At 36.1% G+C, this 24,796-nt stretch overlaps 1 protein-coding gene across 1 annotated transcript in view; it reads right to left on the reverse strand.

Annotated features, from left to right (window-relative positions):
• FAM171B (family with sequence similarity 171 member B) overlaps positions 1–24,796 on the reverse strand; it is a gene marked incomplete at both ends in the record, with an annotated part of 64,144 nt that overhangs the window by 4,238 nt on the left and 35,110 nt on the right. Inside the window, 5 exons of the mRNA XM_079709785.1 lie at positions 3,051–3,167; positions 6,343–6,513; positions 14,856–15,014; positions 17,987–18,079; positions 23,185–23,418. Coding sequence (XP_079565911.1) covers positions 3,051–3,167; positions 6,343–6,513; positions 14,856–15,014; positions 17,987–18,079; positions 23,185–23,418 — 774 coding nt within the window. The remainder of the gene's footprint in view (positions 1–3,050; positions 3,168–6,342; positions 6,514–14,855; positions 15,015–17,986; positions 18,080–23,184; positions 23,419–24,796) is intronic.

Genomic DNA, 24,796 nt, shown 5'->3' on the forward strand with positions numbered 1-24,796 from the left:
TCCCACACTTCTATGTTAGTACACACAAAATCATTCCTGACATATAAGCTAAAACAAAACTTCCACCTATTTTAGAAAATTATTTCAGCTTTTATAATTCATAGTCATCTTGTATAAATTGGTTGCTTCAGGTATATTTTCAGTGGAAAGCACACTTCTCTATAAAACTTAAGTGCCCCTTAGGTCATTTTTATTAGAAATGAAATAACTTGGATTTAGTTGAAGTATTAAATATTAATTGTTCTTTTTCATCTTTTCATCATTTTATAGTTGCAAATCTAGAATGGGATATAGTCAGATAGCTGGCAAGACTGTATGATATTTTGCACCATGAAAAACAAAAGTAATCACCCTCTGGTTTCTGAATAAATCTCATAAGCACTAAGTTCAAACAAAAACAGAACATCCTCTTGATCATAATGGTTAATATTAATAGCTCATATTTCTTCTACTGAAATACTAAATTTTAGCTTCATTGAAAAAAAGTCTTGTTACCTTGCATGGTTTATAGACTCATGCCTTTTTTTTTTTTTTTTTTTTTTTTTTCCGATACGCGGGCCTCTCACTGTTGTGGCCTCTCCTGTTGCGGAGCACAGGCTCCGGACGCGCAGGCTCAGCGGCCATGGCCCACGGGCCCAGCTGCTCCACGGCATGTGGGATCCTCCCGGACCGGGGCACGAACCCATGTCCCCTGCACCGGCAGGCGGACCCTCAACCACTGCGCCACCAGGGAAGCCCCCTTGCATGGTTTAAAATTCAAAGGTTGTCAAATATAAAATGAAAATATCAAACTATTTTTAAAATTGCAGAAAAAATCAAAGCCTTCGAATTATTAATAGGCAGCCATAACAAAGTTAGCAGATAAATTGCAACAGAGAAATGTATGTAAAATGTCATCCACATCCTGGATCAGGGTGTGCACTGGGACTATTCCTGAACAGCATGAAATAGCCAGGTTGCAGCTGCCTTTCAGCTGGGAACCAAGACACTAGATAAACCAAAAGAATTTTCTCTGACACATGATTAAAGATGAAGGAATGACATATACATTCGGCTTTCACACTTTCCCTAAACTTTACTAAAATGACACTGAAAGCTTTGTTTTGTTTTTTTATATGATGTTTTTTTATCTTGATTGGAGTACACTTGCTTTACAATGCTGTGTTAGTTTCTGCTGTATAACAAAGTGAATCAGCTATGTGTATCCATATATCCCCATATCCCCTCCCTCTTGACCCTCCCTCCCACCCTCCCTATCCCACCCCTCTACGTGGTCACAAAGCACCGAGCTGATCTCCCTGTGCTATGCAGCTGCTTCCCACTAGCTATCTATTTTACATTTGGTACTGTATATATGTCCATGCCACTCTCTCACTTTGCCCTTCCCCCTCCCCATGTACTCAGTCCATTCTCTATGTCTGTGTCTTTATTCCTGTTCTGCTCCTAGGTTCATCAGAACCTTTTTTTTTTTTTTTTTTTAGATTCCATATATGTGTGTTAGCATACGGTATTTGTTTTTCTCTTTCTGACTTACTTCACTCTGTATGACAGACTCTAGGTCCATCCACCTCGCTACAAATCTCAATTTCGTTTCTTTTTATGGCTGAGTAATATTCCATTGTATATATGTGCCACATCTTCTTTATCCATTTGTCTGTTGATGGACACTTAGGTTGCTTCCATGTCCTGGCTACTGTAAATAGTGCTGCAATGAACATTGTGGTACATGACTCTTATTGAATTATGGTTTTCTCAGGGTATATGCCCAGTAGTGGGATTGCTGGGTCGTATGGTAGTTCTATTTTTAGTTTTTTAAGGAACCTCCATACTGTTCTCCATAGTGGCTGTATCAATTTACATTCCCACCAACAGTGCAAGAGGGTTCCCTTTTCTCCACACCCTCTCTAGCATTTATTGTTTGTAGATTTTTTGATGATGTTTTGTTTTTATAAATAGACAAAAACCCATAGGTTAAAGCAGACTGAGATAAGAGACAAGAGCAAGAAGATGCTGACTGCTGGAAAGCTGACTTAGCAGAGCTGGCAGCAGGGAAAGCCAAGAATTTATACCAGCGAACACCCAGATGCCCTAGAAAGTGGTAGAAGGTCCATGATGCAACCAGTCTACACTACAGTAGGTTAGAGTATTTCTTTTTTTAAGATGAGTTAATGGATGAAACATGCAATGTTTGAGTATTTTGAGAGAGAAATCCTACATCTTGAGTTGTGTTTAAGTACAAAGTAAATAGATAATTTGATACCATGTTAAATCTAGGAAAAATGAAATACTTATTTCTCCTAGAATATGAATAGGCCATTCCTAGCAGACAGCTCTTGGTTTTTGTCCACCTTCTGTTCATATGTCAGGCCAATCTCCATTTGAGCTATCACATGTCTTATCTCGGAAACAGTCTGGGGACACTATTATTCAACAGCCCCTCCTCCTCCCCACCACAGCCCCACCAAGAAGAATGCTCACGACCTAAGTCTGGGCCCATCTAAATTCCACATCCCTAGAAAGATCAGGAACAGTGTGAGGAAAGGACTGCAAAGGGTTAGTATCAGCTGTTATGAAGCAGCAGTCTTCCAAAGACAGTCAAGTAGGTCTGCTAACTGGGCCCTCTAGGATTCCTACCTTTAATAATCTGCTTCTTCAGCTTTCCCTAGGATCCTTCAAACTCCTTATATCCTAACACATTTTTTTAATTATCTAAAATCTATTCCTGTTTTTTGCAACCAAAAACTCTTAACTGATCTGGGTAGAATTTATTCATAAAAAGTAAACTAAGGAAATTCTTGATTTGAATACACTTCATACTTCTGATTCATCAGATATTACAGCTGTAATGGACCTTTAAGTTCATGGAATTTAATCTTTCCTGATACACATGGAAAAAATAAAATAAAGCTGAGATCAAGAGACTAAAAGCTTTTTCCAGTGTCATACAGTAAGTGGCAATGCTCAGAATAAAATAGGAATCTCCTCATATCAATTTCAGCAGGACTATTTGGACTTTTTAAATTTTACTCTTTGTTTCATTTTTACCATACCTCTAGTTCCTGGAAGTGGAGCTGCTACCCAGTAGCCCAAATGAGGTGCCTCGTATGACCAAATTAAATGATTGTTATATTCCTTGACCATTCCCCGGCCATGATTTACCCAAGCACCTAAAAAGGAAGGCAAGTAAAAAATACTAATCAATTAGTTTATATATCTTTAATGCTGACAGGAGTTTGCTGATAGTCATGTATAGAATACTTTGCAAAGATTATGAAAACTGTGGCAATATATTATCATGGGATAATATATATATTACATCATAATACAGTACATATTATAATATATTAAATAGAATGATTTGTTATGACTAAAGGAAATAAAATCAATACTAATAAACTAAGGATATAGATCTATTTAGGGAAGTCATGACTCCAAATAATGTCTACATTGTGCATATTGAGATATGTCTTAATAAGAATGTAGTTAAATCCAAATTTATCAACAGGTGGTTGTTACCTATTCTGGGATTCTGATTAAACACTTATAGTCTCTGTTTTATGGCCTTATTATTTATTAAATACTGTTTTGTTCTAGTACTGCTGGCATAGCCCTTTTAGAACTCAATTTTTTAAAACTTTTAAAAAAATGCTATTTGGATTCAATTAAATGTTATCCACAGAAAAAAGCATTCAGTAAAGCCTGTATCTTTTATGAAGTCCAGCATAACAAAGCTATTTATAAGTTTGGTGTATAGTTGTATTTGGTTTATTGATTCCTTGTAACGATGTATATCTATAACATGTAAAACAGTTTTTAATAAGGTAGACAAACTTTAAATTATCAGAATAAGTCAACCTACTGCTTTTTAAATAGTCACATTAAAACTAAGCATTACATATGTGACAAATTAATTCAAAAATTCTGCCACTGGAAGGTACATTAGAGACAAAGGGCTTTTTCAGGAGAAACAATCAGAAAGCAGAACTCAAAGCAGATATTCTTCTTTAAAGTGTCTTAAAACAATTCTCTCATTCAACAAATTAGGAAATTGAGGCCAGAATAAATTGATTTGTTCAAAATCACACTGCTGGTAAATGGACCAGAATCCAGGTCTTAGAGCTCTTAATCCAGTGTTTAACAGTAGTATACCACTGTGACATTGTGATTTATAATAAGAAAGATATATGTGGTCTTAATCCCCAGTCCTGGCACAGAGCTCCTAAAACCTCGGAATTTCCTATGTGAAAAAAGGTGGAGAGTGTCTTTTGTTGTTCATAACAAGCCGCTTTCAATGACACCTGAGTTTATGTTAATGAGGTGAATTTTGGAAAGTCCCTGTGGATAGGAGGCTGGTTGCCAGGGGAGCCAACCACGTGATCAGAGGGTTGGACCTTTCATCCCCACCCCCACGCACCCCTGTAGAGGAGGAAGAGGGGCTGGAGCTCGAACTCAATCACCAGTGTTCAATGATTTAATCAAGCATGCCTACATAATAAGGCCTCCATAAAAATCCCTGAACTCCAGGGTTTAGAGAGCAGAGTTGGTGAACATGTGGAGGTGCTGGGAGGGTGAAGCACCCAGAGGAGAGAGCACTGAAGCTCCAGGCCCTTTCTCCCATACCTTGCCCTATGCATCTCCTCCATCTGGCTATTACCAAGTCATACCCTTCTATAACAAACCGATAATCTAGTTAGTAAACTGTCTTCCTGTGAGCTGTTCTAGCAAGTTATCAAACTCGAGGAGAGAGTCATGGGAACCTCCAATTTATAGCCAGCTGGGCAGAAGCATGGGTGACAAGCTGGACTTGCAACTGGCCTCTTGAGTTGGAGGCTGCAGGACCGAGCCCTTAACCTGTAGGATCTGACACTAACTCCAGGTAGAGAGTGTCTAAATTGAATGAAATTTTAGGACACTTATTAGCTCGTGTTAAGAGTCCTGCTTGGTACAGAAAAAACACTCTCACATTTGGTGACCAGAAGTGAAGTTTTGAGTGTAGAATAGAGTTGAGAGAAGAAGAGTTTGTCCCTTACAACTACCATTGTTACTTATATAGTTTCCAGTCTTTCTTAAACAATAATATATCCATGTTTTTATCTTCTATAGTGAACATGTGTGTGTTTGTGTGTTTTTATCTTCTATAGTGAACATGTGCATGTTTGTGTCTCACTACCTACCCTTCCAGTTACAGTGAAACCTCATTCCAAATCTCCTTTGAGGATCTACTGCTCCCTATTCTCAGTCCACATGACTAGTTTAGGGCTCCAATCCCAGTTCCAACACATGACTTAAGCCTAAATACATTTGTGCAATCTATTTGCAGGTCACAAAGATTGGTTCCAAGATGGGCAGGCAAACCCCATTCTACAAATGCAGTGAATCCAGGGGCTTATGTAATAGCTACTAGGAAAAGAATTTCTCTTTCCGTTGGACTTTAACCTGGGTAGTATAAAGTAAGCACCTACAGCCTTGTTGACACTCAGAAGGGAAGTCCTATTCCAGAAAGGTATTAACACAGGAAACAGATGAGAAAGAAATCAAGTCCTGCAAAACTGTCTAGGCTGTGTATCATGACTTAACCCAAGACAGTTCTACCCCTGGACCCAGTTTTGGACTGATCATCTTTTCTTGTTTTTGTTTTTTGGTAAAGATTCCCACCTTATTTACATGGAAACACAAGAAAACCAAGAAAAGCAGAAGGGAAAAAAAGTGCATCCAGCTGCTATTTAGGAGGCTAAACTCAGGGAACAAAATTGGTACGAAAGAGTTTTTTTTGGAAAATAATCTCTCTACTCTCTATAAATAAAATATACATACATATATACACACACATACATATAAAACTGTGTTATTTATTTTCATGAAATTAGCATACATTTATCAATTGCTTTAGCCAAGCTTTTAGATATAACTTCATATTGCCTATCAAAACAAAAATAAACTCATAAGAGCAGAAATAATTTTAAAAATTTTATTTCTGCTCAAAATATAAAAACATGGGAATGTGAGTAAATAATGCTATCTTAAAATGTAACAGTGATATCCTTTTCCCCACAATTGTATGATATTAATCAAAGTAGGGTGACTTTTGGTCATGAAAAAAGTGCTTAAAACTATAATATTACTGATTTAGTACTCTACTAAAGATAAAACATTCAAATATAAATATTTTAATGTTTTAAATAATAAGGCATATTAAAATTTAATACTGTATATAAAATATAGAAATTTTTTTGTCAATTATACCTTAATAAAGCTGAAAATTTTTAATAAAAATATAGAAACATATATCTAAAATATTCAAATATTCAAAATATTCAGAACCTTTTCGCCTAGCTCACATACCTGTGTCCATATCAAACGTCCAGGCAGGTATGTGATCCCCTGCACGTACACCATTTGTACGTAGAAGTGGGAGAGAAATTTGAATAGAGCCATCCACCTTTAATTCTTTTCCTCCAGAATATATTTTCACACATATTGCAGCAAGAGGAGTCAGTTCATTGCCTTCAAAACCTAAAAACAGAAGAGAGTTCATTAAAATCATATGTAAAACACAAAGTGTAGTTGTGTATTAACAACAGACTAATATGGGCCTAAAATATCTAGTTCCTCTATTTCACCCAGGGTTATCCATTTTAGTATCAAATAGATACTGGATTCTACTTAAGGATTTTTAAACTATAAAATATATCATAAATAAATGCTATACTTATGTAACATTGACAAATCAGTATGAGCCTAAAGATCAAATTCTCTCTGAGTCCTCTGATTTAAGGTCACTGGAATCTAATTCAATGTTTTTAAAAACCTACAAAACCAACAGGAAGGCTGCCTCTCTGAGGGCGAGACATTTGAGCAGTGGCCAAATGAGAAGGTGCCATCCATGCAGAGACCTCAGAGAAGAGCCTCCCAGGCAGAAGAAACCAGCACAAAGCTCCCAAATCAGAAGTGATCTTGGCATGTGTAAGAAAGAAAGAAGACTGGAGGTCAGAGAGAGATGGAAATAGCATAGCGCCTTGGAGGCCATGGAAAGGAATCCTTATTATCGCTGCCACCGAATCTGGTATATGTCTTCAGTTATCAGACAGGGCGACCATTGGCTTATTGGAAATTTTCTGTTAAATGTAAGAGAATTAACCTTTGTAAACTTCCTGAAACTCTAACCATAAGGTAAGCAAAGTAATGCCATAGATATTCTGTAGACTAGTTGCACTGGTCAGTAATGCACCGTAAAAAGTACTATGTAATCTGTAAGTAATTATAATCTCTTATATCAAACTATTTATAAAGCCAGCTGGCTTTCTTAACTCCACCCCTCAGTTCTATACAGTCGGTGGCTTCACATAGTGAATGCAGCTGAAACTGATGAAATCAGCATCCCACCATTTGGGATAAGGCCAACTCAAAGAAGAAGGAAAAAAGAGTCTGAAAAACAATGAGGAGGAAACTTTCACAAAGAATTTTCATACTCGTAGAGCTCTAGAACTGTACAATCCAGTAGAGTAGCCAGAAGCAGCATGCAGCAATTTAAATTTAAATGAAATGAGCAATATAGTTTCTCAGTGCACTGGTTATGTGTCAAGAGCTCAACAGCCACATGTGGCTCAGCAGCTACCAGACTGGGTAGAGCAGAACATTCTCATTTGTCAGCACAGCTCTAGAACTTTGAAAATGTTAGCAACATTCTCAGGACAATTGAAATGTTTAATGAATAATCTCAAAAGCAGGTGGTAGAGGAATGCTGAAGGGCAGAGCACATTATGACTCCTTCCCACTGAATCTAATGAGTGTTGTTCATAAAAACCCTCCAATGCACCATGAGCTTCATTTCCAATACTGTATATACTGGTACCATTCTTGTGATGCTTTTATATTGAGCATCCTGTAACTTACAACTGGAAAACTTTGGCAGGTATCTTAGATTGGCTTCCTCAAGAAGCAAACCCTGAAATAACAATATGGAGGAAGCACCCACCACTGAGGGAATGGAGGAGTAACACAGAAGAAGGAAGCCAACACAGGATGTGTTAATGAACAGGTGTGTATGCGTTATGTGCTCTTTATCTGTCATTGGTTGAGAGCTTGCCCCTTGTGAGGGCAAAGTCTGCATCCTGGACCGGGGAATGCCCTTAGGCAGAGTCACAGATGTGTGCAGTAGGAAACATAGGCTTGTAACAGAAGACAGGGTCATCTGGCTGGGGTATCAACAGCATCAGCTACAGCAAGTTAGGGAAAAAAAAAAAAAAGCCTATCTAACCATAACATCTATATGCTTATTACTCTAATTTCTGATTACTTCCCAAACGATATGGACCAAAAATTTGACTCAAGGGAAACCAAAAAAATTACATATTGTCTGAGGTGATTTTAAAAACAGTGAAATAAATAGAAGTTTAAAAAAAATAATTGCCAGGGGACATTCAAGATGGCGGAGGAGTTAAGATGTGGAGATCACCTTCCTCCCCACAACTACATCAAAAATATATCTACATGTGGAACAACTCCTACAGAACACCTACTGAATGCTGGCAGAAGACCTCAGACTTCCCAAAAGGCAAGAAACTCCTCACGTACTGGGCCGTGTGTCTGACAGGGTCTTGGTGCTCTGTCTGGGTGTCAGGCCTGGGCCTCTGAGGTGGGAGAGCCAAGCTCAGGACATTGGTCCACCAGAGACCTCCCAGCTTCAAGTAATATCAATCAGAAAGCACTCTCCCAGAGATCTCCATCTCAACTCTAAGACCCAGCTCCACTCAACAACCAGCAAGCTCCACTGCTGGACTCCCCATACCAAACAACTAGCCAGAAAGGAACACAACCCCATCAATTAGCAGAGATGCTGCCTAAAATCATAAGGTCACAGACACCCCAAAACACACCACCAGATGCTGTCCTGCCCACCAGAAAGACAAGATCCAGCCTCATCCACCAGAACACAGGCACCAGTCCCCTCCACCAGGAAGCCTACACAACCCACTGAACCAACATTACCCATGGGGGGCAGACACCAAAAACAATGGGAACTACAAACCTGCAGCCTGTGAAAAGGAGACCCCAAACACAGTAAGTTAAGCAAAATGAGAAGACAGAGAAATACACAGCAGATGAAGGAGCAAGGTAAAAACACACCAGACCAAACAAATGAAGAGGAAATAGGCAGTCTACCTGAAAAAGAATACAGAGTAATGATAGTAAAGAGGATCCAAAATCTTGGAAGTAGAATGGAGAAAATACAAGAAACGTTTAACAAGGACCTAGAAGAACTAAAGAGCAAACAAACAGTGATGAACAACACAATAAATGAAATTAAAAATTCTCTAGAAGGAATCAATAGCAGAATAACTGAGGCAGAAGAATGGATAAGAGACCTGGAAGATAAAATAGTGGAAATAACTACCGCAGAGCAGAATAAAGAAAAAAGAATGAAAAGAATTGAGGACAGGATCAGAGACCTCTGGGACAACATTAAGTGCACCAACATTCGAATTATAGGGGTCCCAGAAGAAGAAGAGAAAAAGAAAGGGACTGAGAAAATATTTGCAGAGATTACAGTTAAACTCCCCTAATATAGGAAAGGAAATAGTCAACCAAGTCCAGGAAGCACAGCGAGTCCCAGACAGGATAAATCCAAGGAGAAATACGCCAAGAGACATATGAATCAACCTTCAAAAAATTAATACAAAGAAAAAATACTAAAAGCAGCAAGGGAAAAACAACAAATAACATACAAGGGAATCCCATAAGGTTAACAGCTGATCTTTCAGCAGAAACTCTGCAAGCCAGAAGGGAGTGGCAGGACATATTTAAAGTGATGAAAGGGAAAAACCTACAACCAAGATTACTCTAACCAGCAAGGATCTCATTCAGATTTGACAGAGAAATTAAAACCTAAGAGAATTCACCACTAACAAACCAGCTTTACAACAAATGCTAAAGGAACTTCTCTAGGCAGGAAACACAAGAGAAGGAAAAGACCTACAATAACAAACCTAAAACAATTAAGAAAATGGTAATAGGAACATACACATCAATAATTACCTTAAATGTAAATGGATTAAATGCTCCAACCAAAAGACATAGACTGGCTGAATGGATACAAAAACAAGACCCATATATATGCTGTCTACAAGAGACCCACTTCAGACCTAGGGACACATACAGACTGAAAGTAAGGGGATGGAAAAAGATATTCCATGCAAATGGAAATCAAAAGAAAGCTGGAGTAGCAATTCTCATATTAGACAAAATAGACTTTAAAATAAAGACTATTACAAGAGACAAAGAAGGACACAACATAATGATCAAGGGATCCATCCAAGAAGAAGATATAACAATTGTAAATATTTATGTACCCAACATAGGAGCACCTCAATACATAAGGCATATGCTAACAGCCATAAAAGGGGAAATTGACAGTAACACAATCATAGTAAGGGACTTTAACACCCCCAGTTTCACCAATGGACAGATCAGCCAAAATGAAAATAAATAAGGAAACACAAGCTTTAAATGATATATTAAACAAGATGGACTTAATTGATATTTATAGGACATTCCATCCAAAAACAACAGAATACACTTTCTTCTCAAGTGCTCATGGGACATTCTCCAGGGTAGATCATATCTTGGGTCACAAATCAAGCCTTGGTAAATTTAAGAAAATTGAAATTGTATCAAGTATCTTTTCTGACCACAATGCTATGAGACTAGATATCAATTACAGGAAAAAAATTGTAAAATATACAAACACATGGAGGCTAAACGTTATTAAAAAACCAAGAGATCATGGAAGAAATCAAAGAAGAAATAAAAAAATACCTAGAAACAAATGACAGTAAAAACATGATGACCCAAAACCTATGGGATGGAGCAAAAGCAGTTCTAAGAGGGAAGTTTACAGCAATACAATCCTACCTCAAGAAACAAGAAAAATCTCAAACAAACAACCTAACGTTACACCTAAAGAAAGTAGAGAAAGAAGAACAAAAAATCCCCAAAGTTAGCAGAACAAAAGAAATCATAAGGATCAGATCAGAAATAAATGAAAAAGAAATGAAGGAAACGATAGCAAAGATCAATAAAACTAAAAGCTGGTTCTTTGAGAAGATAAACAAAATTGATAAACCATTAGCCAGACTCATTAAGGAAAAAAGGGAGAGGACTCAAATCAACAGAATTAGAAATGAAAAGGAGAAGTAACAACTGACACTGCAGAAATACAAAGGATCATGAGAGATTAATGCATACAACTAATTATATGCCAATAAAATGGACAACCTGGAAGAAATGGACAAATTCTTAGAAAAGCACAACCCTCCGAGACTGAACCAGGATGAAATAGAAAATATAAACAGACCAATCACAAGCACTGAAACAGAAACTGTGATTAAAAATCTTCCAACAAACAAAAGCCCAGGACAAGATGGCTTCACAGGCGAATTCTATCAAACATTATAGAAGAGTTAACACCTGTCCTTCTCAAACTCTTCCAAAATATAGCAGAGGGAGGAACACTCCCAAACTTATTCTGTGAGGCCACCATCGCCCTGATACCAAAACCAGACAAAGATGTCACAAAGAAAGAAAACTACAGGCCAATATCACTGATAAACATAGATGCAAAAATCCTCAACAAAATACTAGCAAACAGAATCCAACAGCACATTAAACGGATCATACACCATGATCAAGTGGGGTTCATCCCAGGAATGCAAGGATTCTTCAATATACGCAAATCAATCAATGTGATAAACCATATTAACAAATTGAAGGAGAAAAACCATATGATCATCTCAAGAGATGCAGAGAAAGCTTTCAACACAATTCAACACACATTTATGATAAAAACCCTCCAGAAAGTAGGCACAGAGGGAACTTACCTCAACATAATAAAGGCCATATATGACAAACCCACAGACAACATCGTTCTCAATGGTGAAAAACTGAAACCATTTCCACTAAGATCAGAAACAAGACAAGGTTGCCCACTCTCACTACTATTATTCAACATAGTTTTGGAAGTTTAAGCCACAGCAATCAGAGAAGAAAAAGAAATGAAAGGAATACAAATCGGAAAGGAAGAAGTAAAACTGTCACTGTTTGCAGATGACATGATACTATACACAGAGAATCCTAAAGATGCTACCAAAAAACTACTAGAGCTAATCAATGAATTCAGGACAGTAGCAGGATACAAAATTAATGCACAGAAATCTCCTGCATTCCTATACACTAATGATGAAACATCTGAAAGAGAAATTAAGGAAACAGTCCCATTTACCACTGCAACAAAAAGAACAAAATACCTAGGAATAAACTTACCTAAGTAGACAAAAGACCTGTATGCAGAAAACTATAAGACACTGATGAAAGAAATTAAAGATGATACCAACAGATGGAGAGATATACCATGTTTTTGGATTGGAAGAGTCAACATTGTGAAAATGACTCTACTACCCAAAGCAATCTACAGATTCAATGCAATCCCTATCAAACTACCAATGGCATGTTTCACAGAACTAGAACAAAAAATTTCACATTTGTATAGAAACACAAAAGACCTCCAATAGCCAAAGCAATCTTGAGAAAGAATGTCGGAGCTGGAGGATTCAGGCTCCCTGACTTCAGACTATACTACACAGCTACAGTAATCAGGACAGTATGGTACTGGTACAAAAACAGAAATATAAATTAATAGAACAGGATAGAAAGCCCAGGAGAAAAGACAGCCTCTTCAATAAGTGGTGCTGGGAAAACTGAACAGCTACATGTAAAAGAATGAAATTAGAACACTCCCTAACACCATATACAAAAATAAACTCAAAATGGATTAAAGACCTAAATGTAAGGCCAGAAACTATCAAACTCTTAAGAGGAAAACACAGGCAGAACACTCCATGACATAAATCACAGCAAGATCCTTTTAGACCCACCTCCTAGAGAAATGGAACTAAAAACAAAAATAAACAAATGGGACCTCACGAAACTTAAAAGCTTTTGCACAGCAAAGGAAACCATAAACAAGACCAAAAGACAACCCTCAGAATGGGAGAAAATATTTGCAAATGAAGCAACTGACAAAGGATTAATCCCCCAAATTTACAAGCAGCTCATGCAGCTCAATATCAAAAGAACAAACAACCCAATCCAAAAATGGGCTGAAGACCTAAATCAACATTTCTCCAAAGAAGATATACAGATTGCCAACAAACACATGAAAGGATGCTCAACATCACTAATCATGAGAGAAATGCAAATCAGAACTACAATGAAGTTTCAGCTCACACCGGTCAGAATGCCCATCATCAAAAAATCTACAAATGATAAATGCTGGAGAGGGTGTGGAGAAAAAGTAACCCTCTTGAACTGTTGGTGGGAATGTAAATTGATACAGCCACTATGGAGAACAGTGTGGAGGTTCCTTAAAAAACTAAAAATAGAACTACCATACGACCCAGCAATCCCACTACTGGGCATATACCCTGAGCAAACCATAATTCAAAAAGAGTCACGTACCACAATGTTCATTGCAGCACTATTTACAACAGCCAGGACATGGAAGCAACCTAAGTGTTCATTGACAGATGAATGGATAAAGAAGATGTGGTGCACATATACAATGGAATATTACTCAGCCATAGCAAGAAATGAAATTGAGTTATTTATAGTGAGGTGGATGGACCTAGAGACTGTCATACAGAGTGAAGTAAGTCAGAAAGAGTAAAACAAATACCGTATGCCAACACATATATATGGAATCTAAAAAAAAAAAGGTTCTGAAGAACCTAGGGGCAGGACAGGAATAAAGATGCAGACATAGAGAATGGACTGAGGACATGGGGAGGGGGAAGGGCAAAGTGAGAGAGTGGCATGGACGTATATACACTACCAAAGGTAAAATAGATAGCTAGTGGGAAGTAGCCACATAGCACAGGGAGATCAGCTCAGTGCTTTGTGTCCACCTAGAGAGGTGGGATAGGGAGGGGGTATGGGGATATATGTATATGTATAACTGATTCACTTTGTTGTGCAGCAGAAACTAGCAAACCATTGTGAAGCAATTATACTCCAATAAAGATGTTTAAAAAAAAAAACTTGTAAAGTTTTTAAAGTTTTAGCAAAATACACTGTAACTCAAAGTGAAAAAATAATAATAAAAAAATAAAAACAGTGGAGTTTGTTAATTGCAACAACTGATAGAAATGGTAGAACAAGTGTGGATGTACAGAGGGAAGATACAGTTTTTATAGGTGTCATTCATAAGTTAATTGTTAAATAAAGTGTAAGATTCCGTCATCTTCGTAATGTAGGTCATGACAGCCTTATGTAAGTGTACTAGTGCTGCTGAATATAAAAAATACTTTTTAATATTACCGTTTTACTCAGAGGATATCAAATATATTTGAAAAATTTCCAGTTGCTTACTCTAATCTATAAACTTTTTTATATCTAACAATTATTGACACTTCTGATCAATTTGATAAGAATGAATAGGTCAAATTATAATATATGTGTAAACTTCTTAATCAAATTTCCACTTTCAAATGTATATTTTAATTTGCAAAATTATACAATAATCATTACTATTTTCTATACCTTGTTTACCTCCTTTGGATAAAAATACGCTGTAAATTAAACTCTCTATTAATTTGAAACAATGTATGCAGAAGACTAGTATAATCTTTCTTTCACTGGATCAAAGGGACTGCCTATAAACACTTTAATAACTATATTTATGTTTCAAAAGTGACGTCTCCTCTAAAGCTTAAATGAATTTCAGACATCGAAATAAATAGTACTTGATGAGATTTAAGTACTGTTTTTATAAATAGATTAGATTATAAAAAATTAGAAAATACCTGACTTATTGAGAGTAATTCCAGGCGTATACAGAAAATTATCCACTTTCAAAAACTGTTGTAGGACTGTAAGGTAGCCTGTAACGTTGCTAATGTGATGGCTGTTGGGTAGTCTAATTAAGGCTTTTGAAAACTGAACACTTGGTTGAGATTTGGCATCTGGAAAAAGGAAACCTCATTAGCAAATAGACAAAACAAATGCATATTAAGCACAGCATTACTGGTCAGGACATTTTACTCTAAGTGAACCAGTTATTTCTAAAACATTACTGACATCTCCTAATTATAATTATTATTTTATATTCAGATCTGAATAAATAAGAAATGCCCCTTTCTTTAGATCATACAAGGCACCTTTAGCCTAGAGAGTGCTTGATTCGCTTGCCCAGAATTTCTTCACCCTTTGAGTTTCACTCTAGGGAACCACACATTGACCCATGTGGTCCACTTGGGGTTTCATTTCTGTCACAAGAGGTAATGGTGCATGCCGGAATGGGCTGAAACCCATCAAAAGCATCTCATTATCCTGTTGGCCACAGTGATTTGTTGAACTATGGGACTTGTGACAACCACAGTTAATGAGATGCAACGTGAGTTCTGCTTGGACTTCTAGGGGAAAAGACCTGCTATTTCCCACTAGATTTTATGTGGGTAGATATATGTCTGGGAGTTGCAAAAGCCATCTTGTGACCAAAAATGAGAGCTCGTTTGAAAATGAGACAATATTTAAGGACTGGAGAGTTGAGAAATGGAAATAGTAAAACTAGTTCTCAGTTATTTCAGCTGAAGCCCTGATCAAGCCATCTCTAAAGTTGGTCCCATCCCTACACTTATCAATCATTCGAGCAAGAAATAGGTGCTTCCTTTGAGCTTAAACTAGTTTCGGGTTGGGTTTTCAGCAACTTGCAACAGAAAGTATCTTTGATGATAAGCCATATACTTAAGTGGGTAGGTTTCTGCATCAGGCAATTAAACATGCATTAAAAGTTTTTCAAATGCCAGGCATTCAATTTATAAATATTATCTCATGTAAATAACTTTGAATTGACTATCCTCTAATTTATGGAGAACCCAGGGACAATATTGATTTTTTTCTGTAATCAGCAGATCTTTAACAATTCAAGGATCAACTTATATCATTAAAACTAAAAATTATCAGTAACAATGAGTTAAGTTCTTAGGACGAAAAAAGTATCCATTTTTAAAGAGTTACATGACAATAAAAAATAAACTATACACTGACTGAGAATTATCTTACATTGTTTTATTTATCATTTATGTATGAAGCTAGAAAAATAGTACCTGGAAAGTAAACAGTTAAGGGATATAAAGAAAAACAACACATCTATATTATCCTTGTTAAATTGCTTTGAGGGCACAATACCTTTTGATCCCTTACAGGTACTATCTACAACTTACTTACTCTTTTAAAATGTGTGGCTTAATTATGATGAAAATCCAAACTTCTTTACAACTGAAAACATGTACACTAAAGGACATGTCTAACTGAACTTCTCTAAGGTTTTACACATTCCTGAAGTTCCCAATTTTTCCTGCTCCTTTTACTACAAATATATTTACACACAGGCCTAACACACTTTTTCACTATACAAAATGAACAACTTCCTGATAAAATCTTAGAAGGAAAAATATAAACGTTTTTTGGAAGTTAAGAAGTGAGGACGTGTACTTTCTAAGGAAAGATTTAACATCATCAGAAACATCCATCCTTTCTCGGTTGGCCTCACCAATAGGTCAACTCTTAGGGAAATGAGGCAGTAAAAGGAATTCCAGAGGGCTCACAGTGTTCTTACAGAGATGGGCACGTGGCATGGGCAGTGCCACCCAGACAGAGAGCTCACCACTGCTTGGTACAGTGGCAAAGGAGTGGTACATGGACATGCTCACGCTGATCCTTTTCATATAACCCAGCAGAAATTACAATTTGTAATGTGGTTTGAAGAATCCAGGAAGGAGTAGGATGTGTCAAGATAAAACCAAAACAAACAAATGAAGCAGGACTATGGAGACCTGATTTCACTAAGGCCCCAGCAGCATAAAACGTGGCCTCTCTCTGCAAACATGCAGTTCCTATTTACTTTCCACCCTTCATACGCAGCGCTACATCCACCCATCCTGCCATGCACCGGCAAACTCAGTGCAAGAGTAAGAGCTTCTACGGCCTTGCTCAGTAAATTACTCTAAGATTAATCAAGCCCTAGTTAGTTTTTTCCAAATGATAGCGTTAGGCTTTCTTTTTTAATACATTAGGACTAAGTAAGATAAGCTTCTGAAGATGAAGAGAACTTCAAAAACAGTTCTTTTTACCATGACTCTTGTATTGGACTTTGAGGTTTTCTGCCTTTACCAGCCATTCTTATTATGCTTTAGTTCTAAGCATTAATTTCCCAAAAGAAACAAAAAAGCCAATTATTGTCATTTATAGAGGTTTTACATAATATGCAGTAAGAGTCACAAAATGCTGGGACTAGTTAAGGGGGTGAGGAGGTGAGGTAAGGATAAAACTATCATCTTCGTGGTTGGTAGAGCAGAGCTGGAGGACACAGCTTGAATCAGACCCCAAGTCACGCTTCCTGTATTCCTGCCCTTGGGATATGTGAGTGGGGCAAATCATGTCTGCCAAGCATATACTTAACTCCCCAGCCTCAGACCCTTCCCACACAGGCAGCAAGATTAATGTCAGAGGCAGGAATGAAGGTGACCTGCAAACTAGAAAGCCCCAGAGGTCTGAGTCCTTTTCCCAATTTCACCAACCACTAAAGCTCAGTGAGAGACGTGATTTGGAAAGCAGTTCAGGGACTCTTTCCAGTATTTCTGCAAGTCAGATGTTCTACTGGGGGTGGCTAAAATGGTAAAAGAGAGAATGATTCACACTACACACACACACACACACACACACACACACACACACACACACAAATGCTATAGTTTGGTAGTGAAATAAGAATCAGTTCAGATCAACTTATAGTTAGTACTAATCATCCCTGATCAATTTAGATTTTTCCCACCTTATAATCAACACTGATCCACTAGTGAAGAAGTACAGTTATACAATATAGTCACAATATAGTCTCTTTACTTACTAGCTAAGTAAGAAGTGGTGTACTTACCAGCTAATTTTCCAGTAATTAAAACAGTGTCTTCAAATAGCCATATATTTGCTTGGCTTTGCGGGAACAGTGAAAGTGTAACTGATGAATATACTGTGAAATATAGCATAATTAGGATATTTTATTAGACATGGGGGGAAAACTGGGACAAATATAGTTCTGCTCCAGCAGGTCCTAAAAATGTGGGGAAAAAGAAATTCTGTGATGGGAAAAGCAATTCAAAACAAAGGAAGAATGCGTGTATAATATGATGGAGGAAAAAAAGGAACATAATAAAGTGAGACGATTCGGCATCACTATTTTACTAATTTTTTAAAAGTTTATACAGTAGTTTGTACCAAGGTGACTAATAACGTTCTCTAACTAACCCCAGATATATTTGGTCAAGTTAAATGCTTAAACAACCCTCTGCTATTTTCTCTATATAATCGTTACTTATTTCCTTCTTATACTGAATAATTTTTAAGCCATTTTTTCCTGGCCCCATGATTCAAGGTTCTCTCAGATGGGGAGTACATCCACTATTCTTTTTTAACTTCCCATACACAGGTGCAGTGCTCTTCTTCACAGTGTGGTTCGCCAAACAGACTGTGCTTTGCCAAAGGAAGAAACAGTTTAACACATAAAATGATCCAGAGGCAACCTTTAGTAGTAGGGAGGATGGGGCTGGACCCGCCTACCAGAGTAGGCACCTGAAATGCCTGGTGGGATGAGTAAGTGCAGATCCCCTGAAAGATAACTAAATTCTTCCAAGATCAGGAACAAGATGCAGGGACAAAAGACCATCGTTTTATAAGCAAGACCAAATCAAACAACCTGACCAATCCTGCAAAAGAAAAATAAGTCCTGAGGCATCACCTAAAGTACAATTTCTCACTGATCTCTCTCCTCCATGCAATGCAAGTAAATATCAACAGAAATGATACAATATCCCTAAATCACTTAAGAAAGGATAAAACACACTTGCACGAGAATACTTTCAAAATTTGGAGATATTTCAAAGAGCTGTAAAGGAAATACGGAAAAGACAGGATAAAATATTAAAAGTATACAATGATGTATGGGTGGATGTAAAATAATATACTTTTTTCTTAAGTAGGAATAGAGGACTACCAAATGAAAGTGATTTTAATTCAGAGTACACTAACATTTAGATGGATTGTTAGACGTATTAGGTTGGAGAGGAGGTGGTTAGGGGAGTAGCTTGGACCCCGAGATGATTGTATCCCATATTTGGATACTTTCTTAGTCCCAGGTAGGTTAAAAAGGACTACCCTGACAGCTTTTTCTATTAAACCTGAGGAGAATCTTTCAGAAAGTCACTTAAACTTGGATTCAGATTTCCTTTGACTTTAAAAAATGTTTCTGATTATAAACGGGATATATATCCACTCTGGAAAAGTTGAGAAATACAGAAAAGGAAAGAAGAAAATGATGGTCATCACAATACCACCACAGAGACAACCACTATTAGTATTTCAGTATAGCTCTTCCTGGATTTTTCCTGTGATTTTTTTTTTAAAAGAGGGAGTATGATATTGTATACAGAACATTTTCACCCTGCTTTTTCACTTAAAATAATATTGTAAGCATTTCTGTCCCTCAATAGAAACTTTCATAACATTTTCAAGGTCACATATTTCTTAAAGTATCAAGATTCACTTAACCACTACACTGTACAATACTGTATATTTAGATTGTCTCCATTTTCACTATTACAAAATAATATTTGACTCAACATCCTTGTGCACAGATATCTGTCCACTTTATTTGTATATTTGTTTTTAGGATAGATTCCCACCAGTCAATGATGATGAAGACTTCGAAGACACTGACACACACATTTCAAAGTTGTTATCCAGATAACACTGCCGACTTCTCCCACCAGCAGTGTTTGAGGATGGCCATCTTGCCCAGCTTGTCAATATTGAGTATGTTCACTTTTTTAAAATGTTTCTAAAGTGAAAAAGTCTAAGAAATGTGTATTTTGGGGGCACACTTAGATTATTAGGAAGGTAAAATATTTTACCATATTTACTAATCATTTGTATTTCCTGTTTTGAAAACTAAATCATGATTTTATCCATTTACCTTATTTAGGCAGGGCCTTGGTTTTTTTACTGATGTGTATGAATTCTTAACACATTAAGGATATCATTCCTTATTATTTCATATTTTTTTTTACTACTTTTTAAAATTATGGGGAAATCTACCTTTTATGACATCTTTCATTGCTTTTCAGTTTAAAAAGACCATCCAAGGGCTTCCCTGGTGGCGCAGTGGTTGAGAGTCCGCCTGCCGATGCAGGGAATGCGGGTTCGTGCCCCGGTCCGGGAAGATCCCACATGCCGCGGAGCGGCTGGGCCCGTGAGCCATGGCCGCTGAGCCTGCGCCTCTGGAGCCTGTGCTCCGCAACGGGAGAGGTCACAACAATGAGAGGCCCATGTACCGCAAAAAATAAAAATAAAATAAATTAAAAAACCATCCTAAAAAAATAAGATAGTTTATTAAATTTAATATAATTTAAGTTTCCGTATTTTAACTTTTTGAGCAATATATTTTGGAATATGGATTCAAATTTACTCCAAATAGTTAACCAAAGTATCCCAATATTACTTATTGAATATTCAGCTTTTTCCTCAAAGATTTATGATTCCTATCATAGATTATATTTTTATGCCTACTAGTATCTGATTTGTACCACAATCTGATTTGTACCAAAATCATAGTACAATATCACTTAATTCTGTAGCTATATATTTTAGTTATCTGGAATGGCAAATTGCCTCTAGTAAATCGTCTTTTAAAACAAGATTTCAGGTATTTTGACACATCTGTTCTTTAAGGGTTATTTTGCCAAGTGTTTTGTTAATGCATTAAATCTATAAATTAATCTGGGAAGAATTCAAATCTTTACAATATTCAAGCTAAGAAAAAATATTTTTCCAGTTTCTGGTGTTTTAGTTGATTTGGTTTTTTTTTAGGTCTATCAGTAACATTTGGTAGTTTTATTTTCCCTCCCCACAGTTACTTCACTTTTTTTTTGTAGGTTTCCCTGCATATTTTGTTTGTTCTTGTTGTTCTGAGAGGGATTTCTTTTCATTATTTTTCCTAATTGGTTATTACTTCTGGTATATAAAAGCATGTATTGATTTGTAGCAATACTAATTTGTAGTTTTCCAGGGATATGATCATAACCAGAAAAAATGGTTTTGATTCTTCCTTCCTAATAGTTATCCCCTTTTTTAATCTGTTAATATTTTTGCTCTGATAATAACTTCTACTACAGTGTAAAATAATATAGACATCTGTGTTTAGTTTCTTATTTTAGTAGGATCACCTCTAACATTTTACAGTTAAGTATGATTTTGAGATACCTAAGGATATCTTTGTGGTCCTAGTTTTTAAAGAGTGTGTTCTTGGTTAGGAATGAATGGTGAACTTATAAAATGCATTTCAGGCAATTGTTGATATTATCACATATTAGTTCTAATTTGTTCTACTAATATGATACATAAAATTAATGAAGTTTGACATCCTTATAGTCCTACAAAGAAGAAAAATCCTACTTGGTCTTGACAGTATCCTATATTTAAATAATGGTGAAATTCTTTTCTGTATTGTTTAGGAATTTTGCATTTAGAGTTATAAGTATGACTGGTCAATAAAGAGGTGTGTGTATATGAGAGAGAGTATGCACACATGAGGGCATTTAATTTTGTATTACCTTTGTTAGGTCTCAGAATCAAGGCTGTACTGATTTGGTAAAATGATCTGGGGCACTTTTCCTTATAGCCTTTGAAGTTATTTTTACCCAGAACATTTTACCCATGGTTATTAATCTACCTCATCTAAAATCAATATACCATTTATATTATCACAAAATTGTTTGTTTTATTGGATTTTTAAGATTATTGCCAAATTTTTTGATAATTTTTATGATTTTTAAAGCTTTTATGTATTTTTATCTTTTATTTCCCTCATTTTTGTTTAAATTAGCTAGATGTGTGTATAATTTACTTCAAAGAACTAACACTTTGTCAATTATTTCTTTATATTTTTCTAATATATGCCAATCTACTTCAATCTTTTTATTTCCTTTTTTCCATTTTAGTTGGTTTCTTCTTTCATTTTTTTTCTCACTTTTGTTGAATGAATAGCTGCACTTAATTTCTGTCTTTAAAAAATTTAAAGCATTTGAGACCATGAATTCACCTCAAATACATCCTTATCTGGATTTTCCAGTCATTTTATTACAGTTTTATTCACATGAGTCTTATTAAATTATCTAATTCATTTTTCATTTTCCTTCTCATTCTAAATCTAAATAGTTCAAGAATTCAAATGTTTCCAATACGAAACTAAATAAAATATCTAAAACCTAACAAGAACCACCACAATAAAAAATAAAATTTTTAGAAAGATTGATTACCTAATGTATCAGCCTTCTAGTCAATCAGACTTGTATTCTGATACCTTGTATGGCCAATTTTCCCAGTATTCAATTAGTTATAATAACTCCTACCAATTTTTTTCCAGCTTTATTGAGATATAATTGACATCTAACATCATGTAAGTTTAAGGTGTACAATGTGATGATCTGATATGTTTATATTGTGAAATGATTGCCACAATAATTAATAATTGTTTCTCCAGTATGCCTCTTGTACTCTCATCTCTCCTTTCCATTTCCTTTCTTACATCAGGCTACTGTCCACCAGCACAACCACAGCTTCATAGCCAGGCTCCCTGAATCCATTTTATCCCTGCTGTTGCCCTGTTCTTTATACACTGTAAATTCAGTTTCTAAACAACTTACTTTCATGAGCTCAAGAATCTACAAGAACTGCTTTATTATTCGTCACATAAACCTAAACTGTTCATCTTATCTTTTGAGACTGTCCTTTAATTATCTGGCCCTTTACTTTACTTTGGCCTATCCTGCTTCTAACTAATTCTTTGGGCATGCCACACCCCTCTCTGCCACCTGCAGACAAGCTTTGTGCCAGAGCAGAGCTGTAGCTCGGGATTCCTTCAAGCTTCTGTAGAAGGAAAAAGACCTTCATGTTTTCTTCAAACTGGCACGCCTTTCTAACCTCCTTATATTGGCTTCACATAGTCTCATTTTCGGTTTATCAGAACAAGAGAAAAAAAATCATTTGCATTTAGTGAAGGCAAAACATTGTTTAACTGCTTACTTGGCATTCTTCCAGTCTTCCAAGGCAGAGGTGTCAACACATAGCCATCTTTGTAAGCAATAATGGTTAGGCTGAGTCCTAACTTGTAGGGTACTCTTATCAACACTGCTCCATTGTTTCTAGTTACTGTGGAATTTGTCTTCGTGTAGTTTACAAACACTTCTACAACTGCTTGACTCAGGTACTGACGACTGATGATGTCATTCACCTGGACTTTCAGCATAAATACAGACACTGGAAGAGAAAAAGAAAATCACAGCACGTTATATCCTAGAAAACATATGTCACTATACTTTAAAATGTCATTTAAGACACCTGAACCAACAGTACAAAACTGTTGAAAAATTTAGGAAATACATACACATGGATGGATAGAAAGAGGTGTTAAACATTCCAACAAATTCATTATTCTTCCTAAAACTGAATAAATTTGAATTTATTATTAATACGGCACAGTATTATCACTCCATTTTCTCTGCCATTTAGAAGGAGAAGAAGGGAGAACAGTGAATAATGGAAAGAGTTTCTGGCTTTAGGAAAATAATTTTTACTTTATGTTACTAATTTCTAATATTATCAAGTTATATAGATTTAATACTAATTTAAAATGCAGTCAAAGGTCTTAGAATAAAATGCCATCTCACCAAACCCATTAGTGCACGGCTAGCTCCTTTATTTTGTTCTGTTGTCTGGAAAGCAGGGGATGTGTTTTAGTTCCAAATTACAAAATATCAAAACAAAATCTCAGATGGACCTAGAGAATATTATGCTTAGTGAAATAAGTCAGAAAGATAAATACTACGATGTCACTTATATGTGGAATCTAAAAACACTAATGTATATGCAAAACAAACACATTCACAGACACAGAAAATAAACTTAAGGTAATCAAAAGGGAGAGGGAAGGGGGAGGGACAAATTAGGGGTATAGGATTAACAGATACAAACTACTATCTATAAAATAGATAAGCAACAAGAAGGTATTGTATAGCATAAGGAATTATAGCTGTTACTTTGTAATAACCTATAATGGAACATAATCTGCAAAAATACTGAATCACTATGCTGTATACCTGAAACTAATATTGTAGATCAACTATACTTAAGTTAAAAAAAAAAACTTTTTCTAAAATATAAAAAAACATTATCCATTAAATATACAGACACAACATGTGAAAATAATAAAGTCAAGAAAATAAGAACTAAAGCTTTTTCTACTTAAACCTCCAGCCTTATAGATCTTGACAATGTGTTCATGCATTTACCAATGATAATGTCTGGCTACAAAAGAACTTTTACCATCATGGAAATGCCTTTGCAAAGCCTGTATCATAACACTTTTGCTAAAGATGTCTTCTCTTCTACCATAAATGCGCTCTGCAGCCAGTCAAGGTCCATCTCTGCCATTCCCTAGACATGTGACTTTGGGTGAGTTACTTACCTCTCGGTCCATTTGCTCATCTGTAAAATCAGGAGATAGCAACTATTTTGAGCTAATAAAATAAAGTAATGCAAATAATGTGCTCAGTACAGTGTTTGGTTGTCAAATCTAATGTTAGTATCGTTATTTATAACAAAAATTATTACTTCACAACTGGAGACCACTTCATAA

This window comes from Hyperoodon ampullatus (assembly GCF_949752795.1).
Source record: "Hyperoodon ampullatus genome assembly, chromosome: 8".
Lineage (NCBI taxonomy): Eukaryota > Metazoa > Chordata > Mammalia > Artiodactyla > Ziphiidae > Hyperoodon > Hyperoodon ampullatus.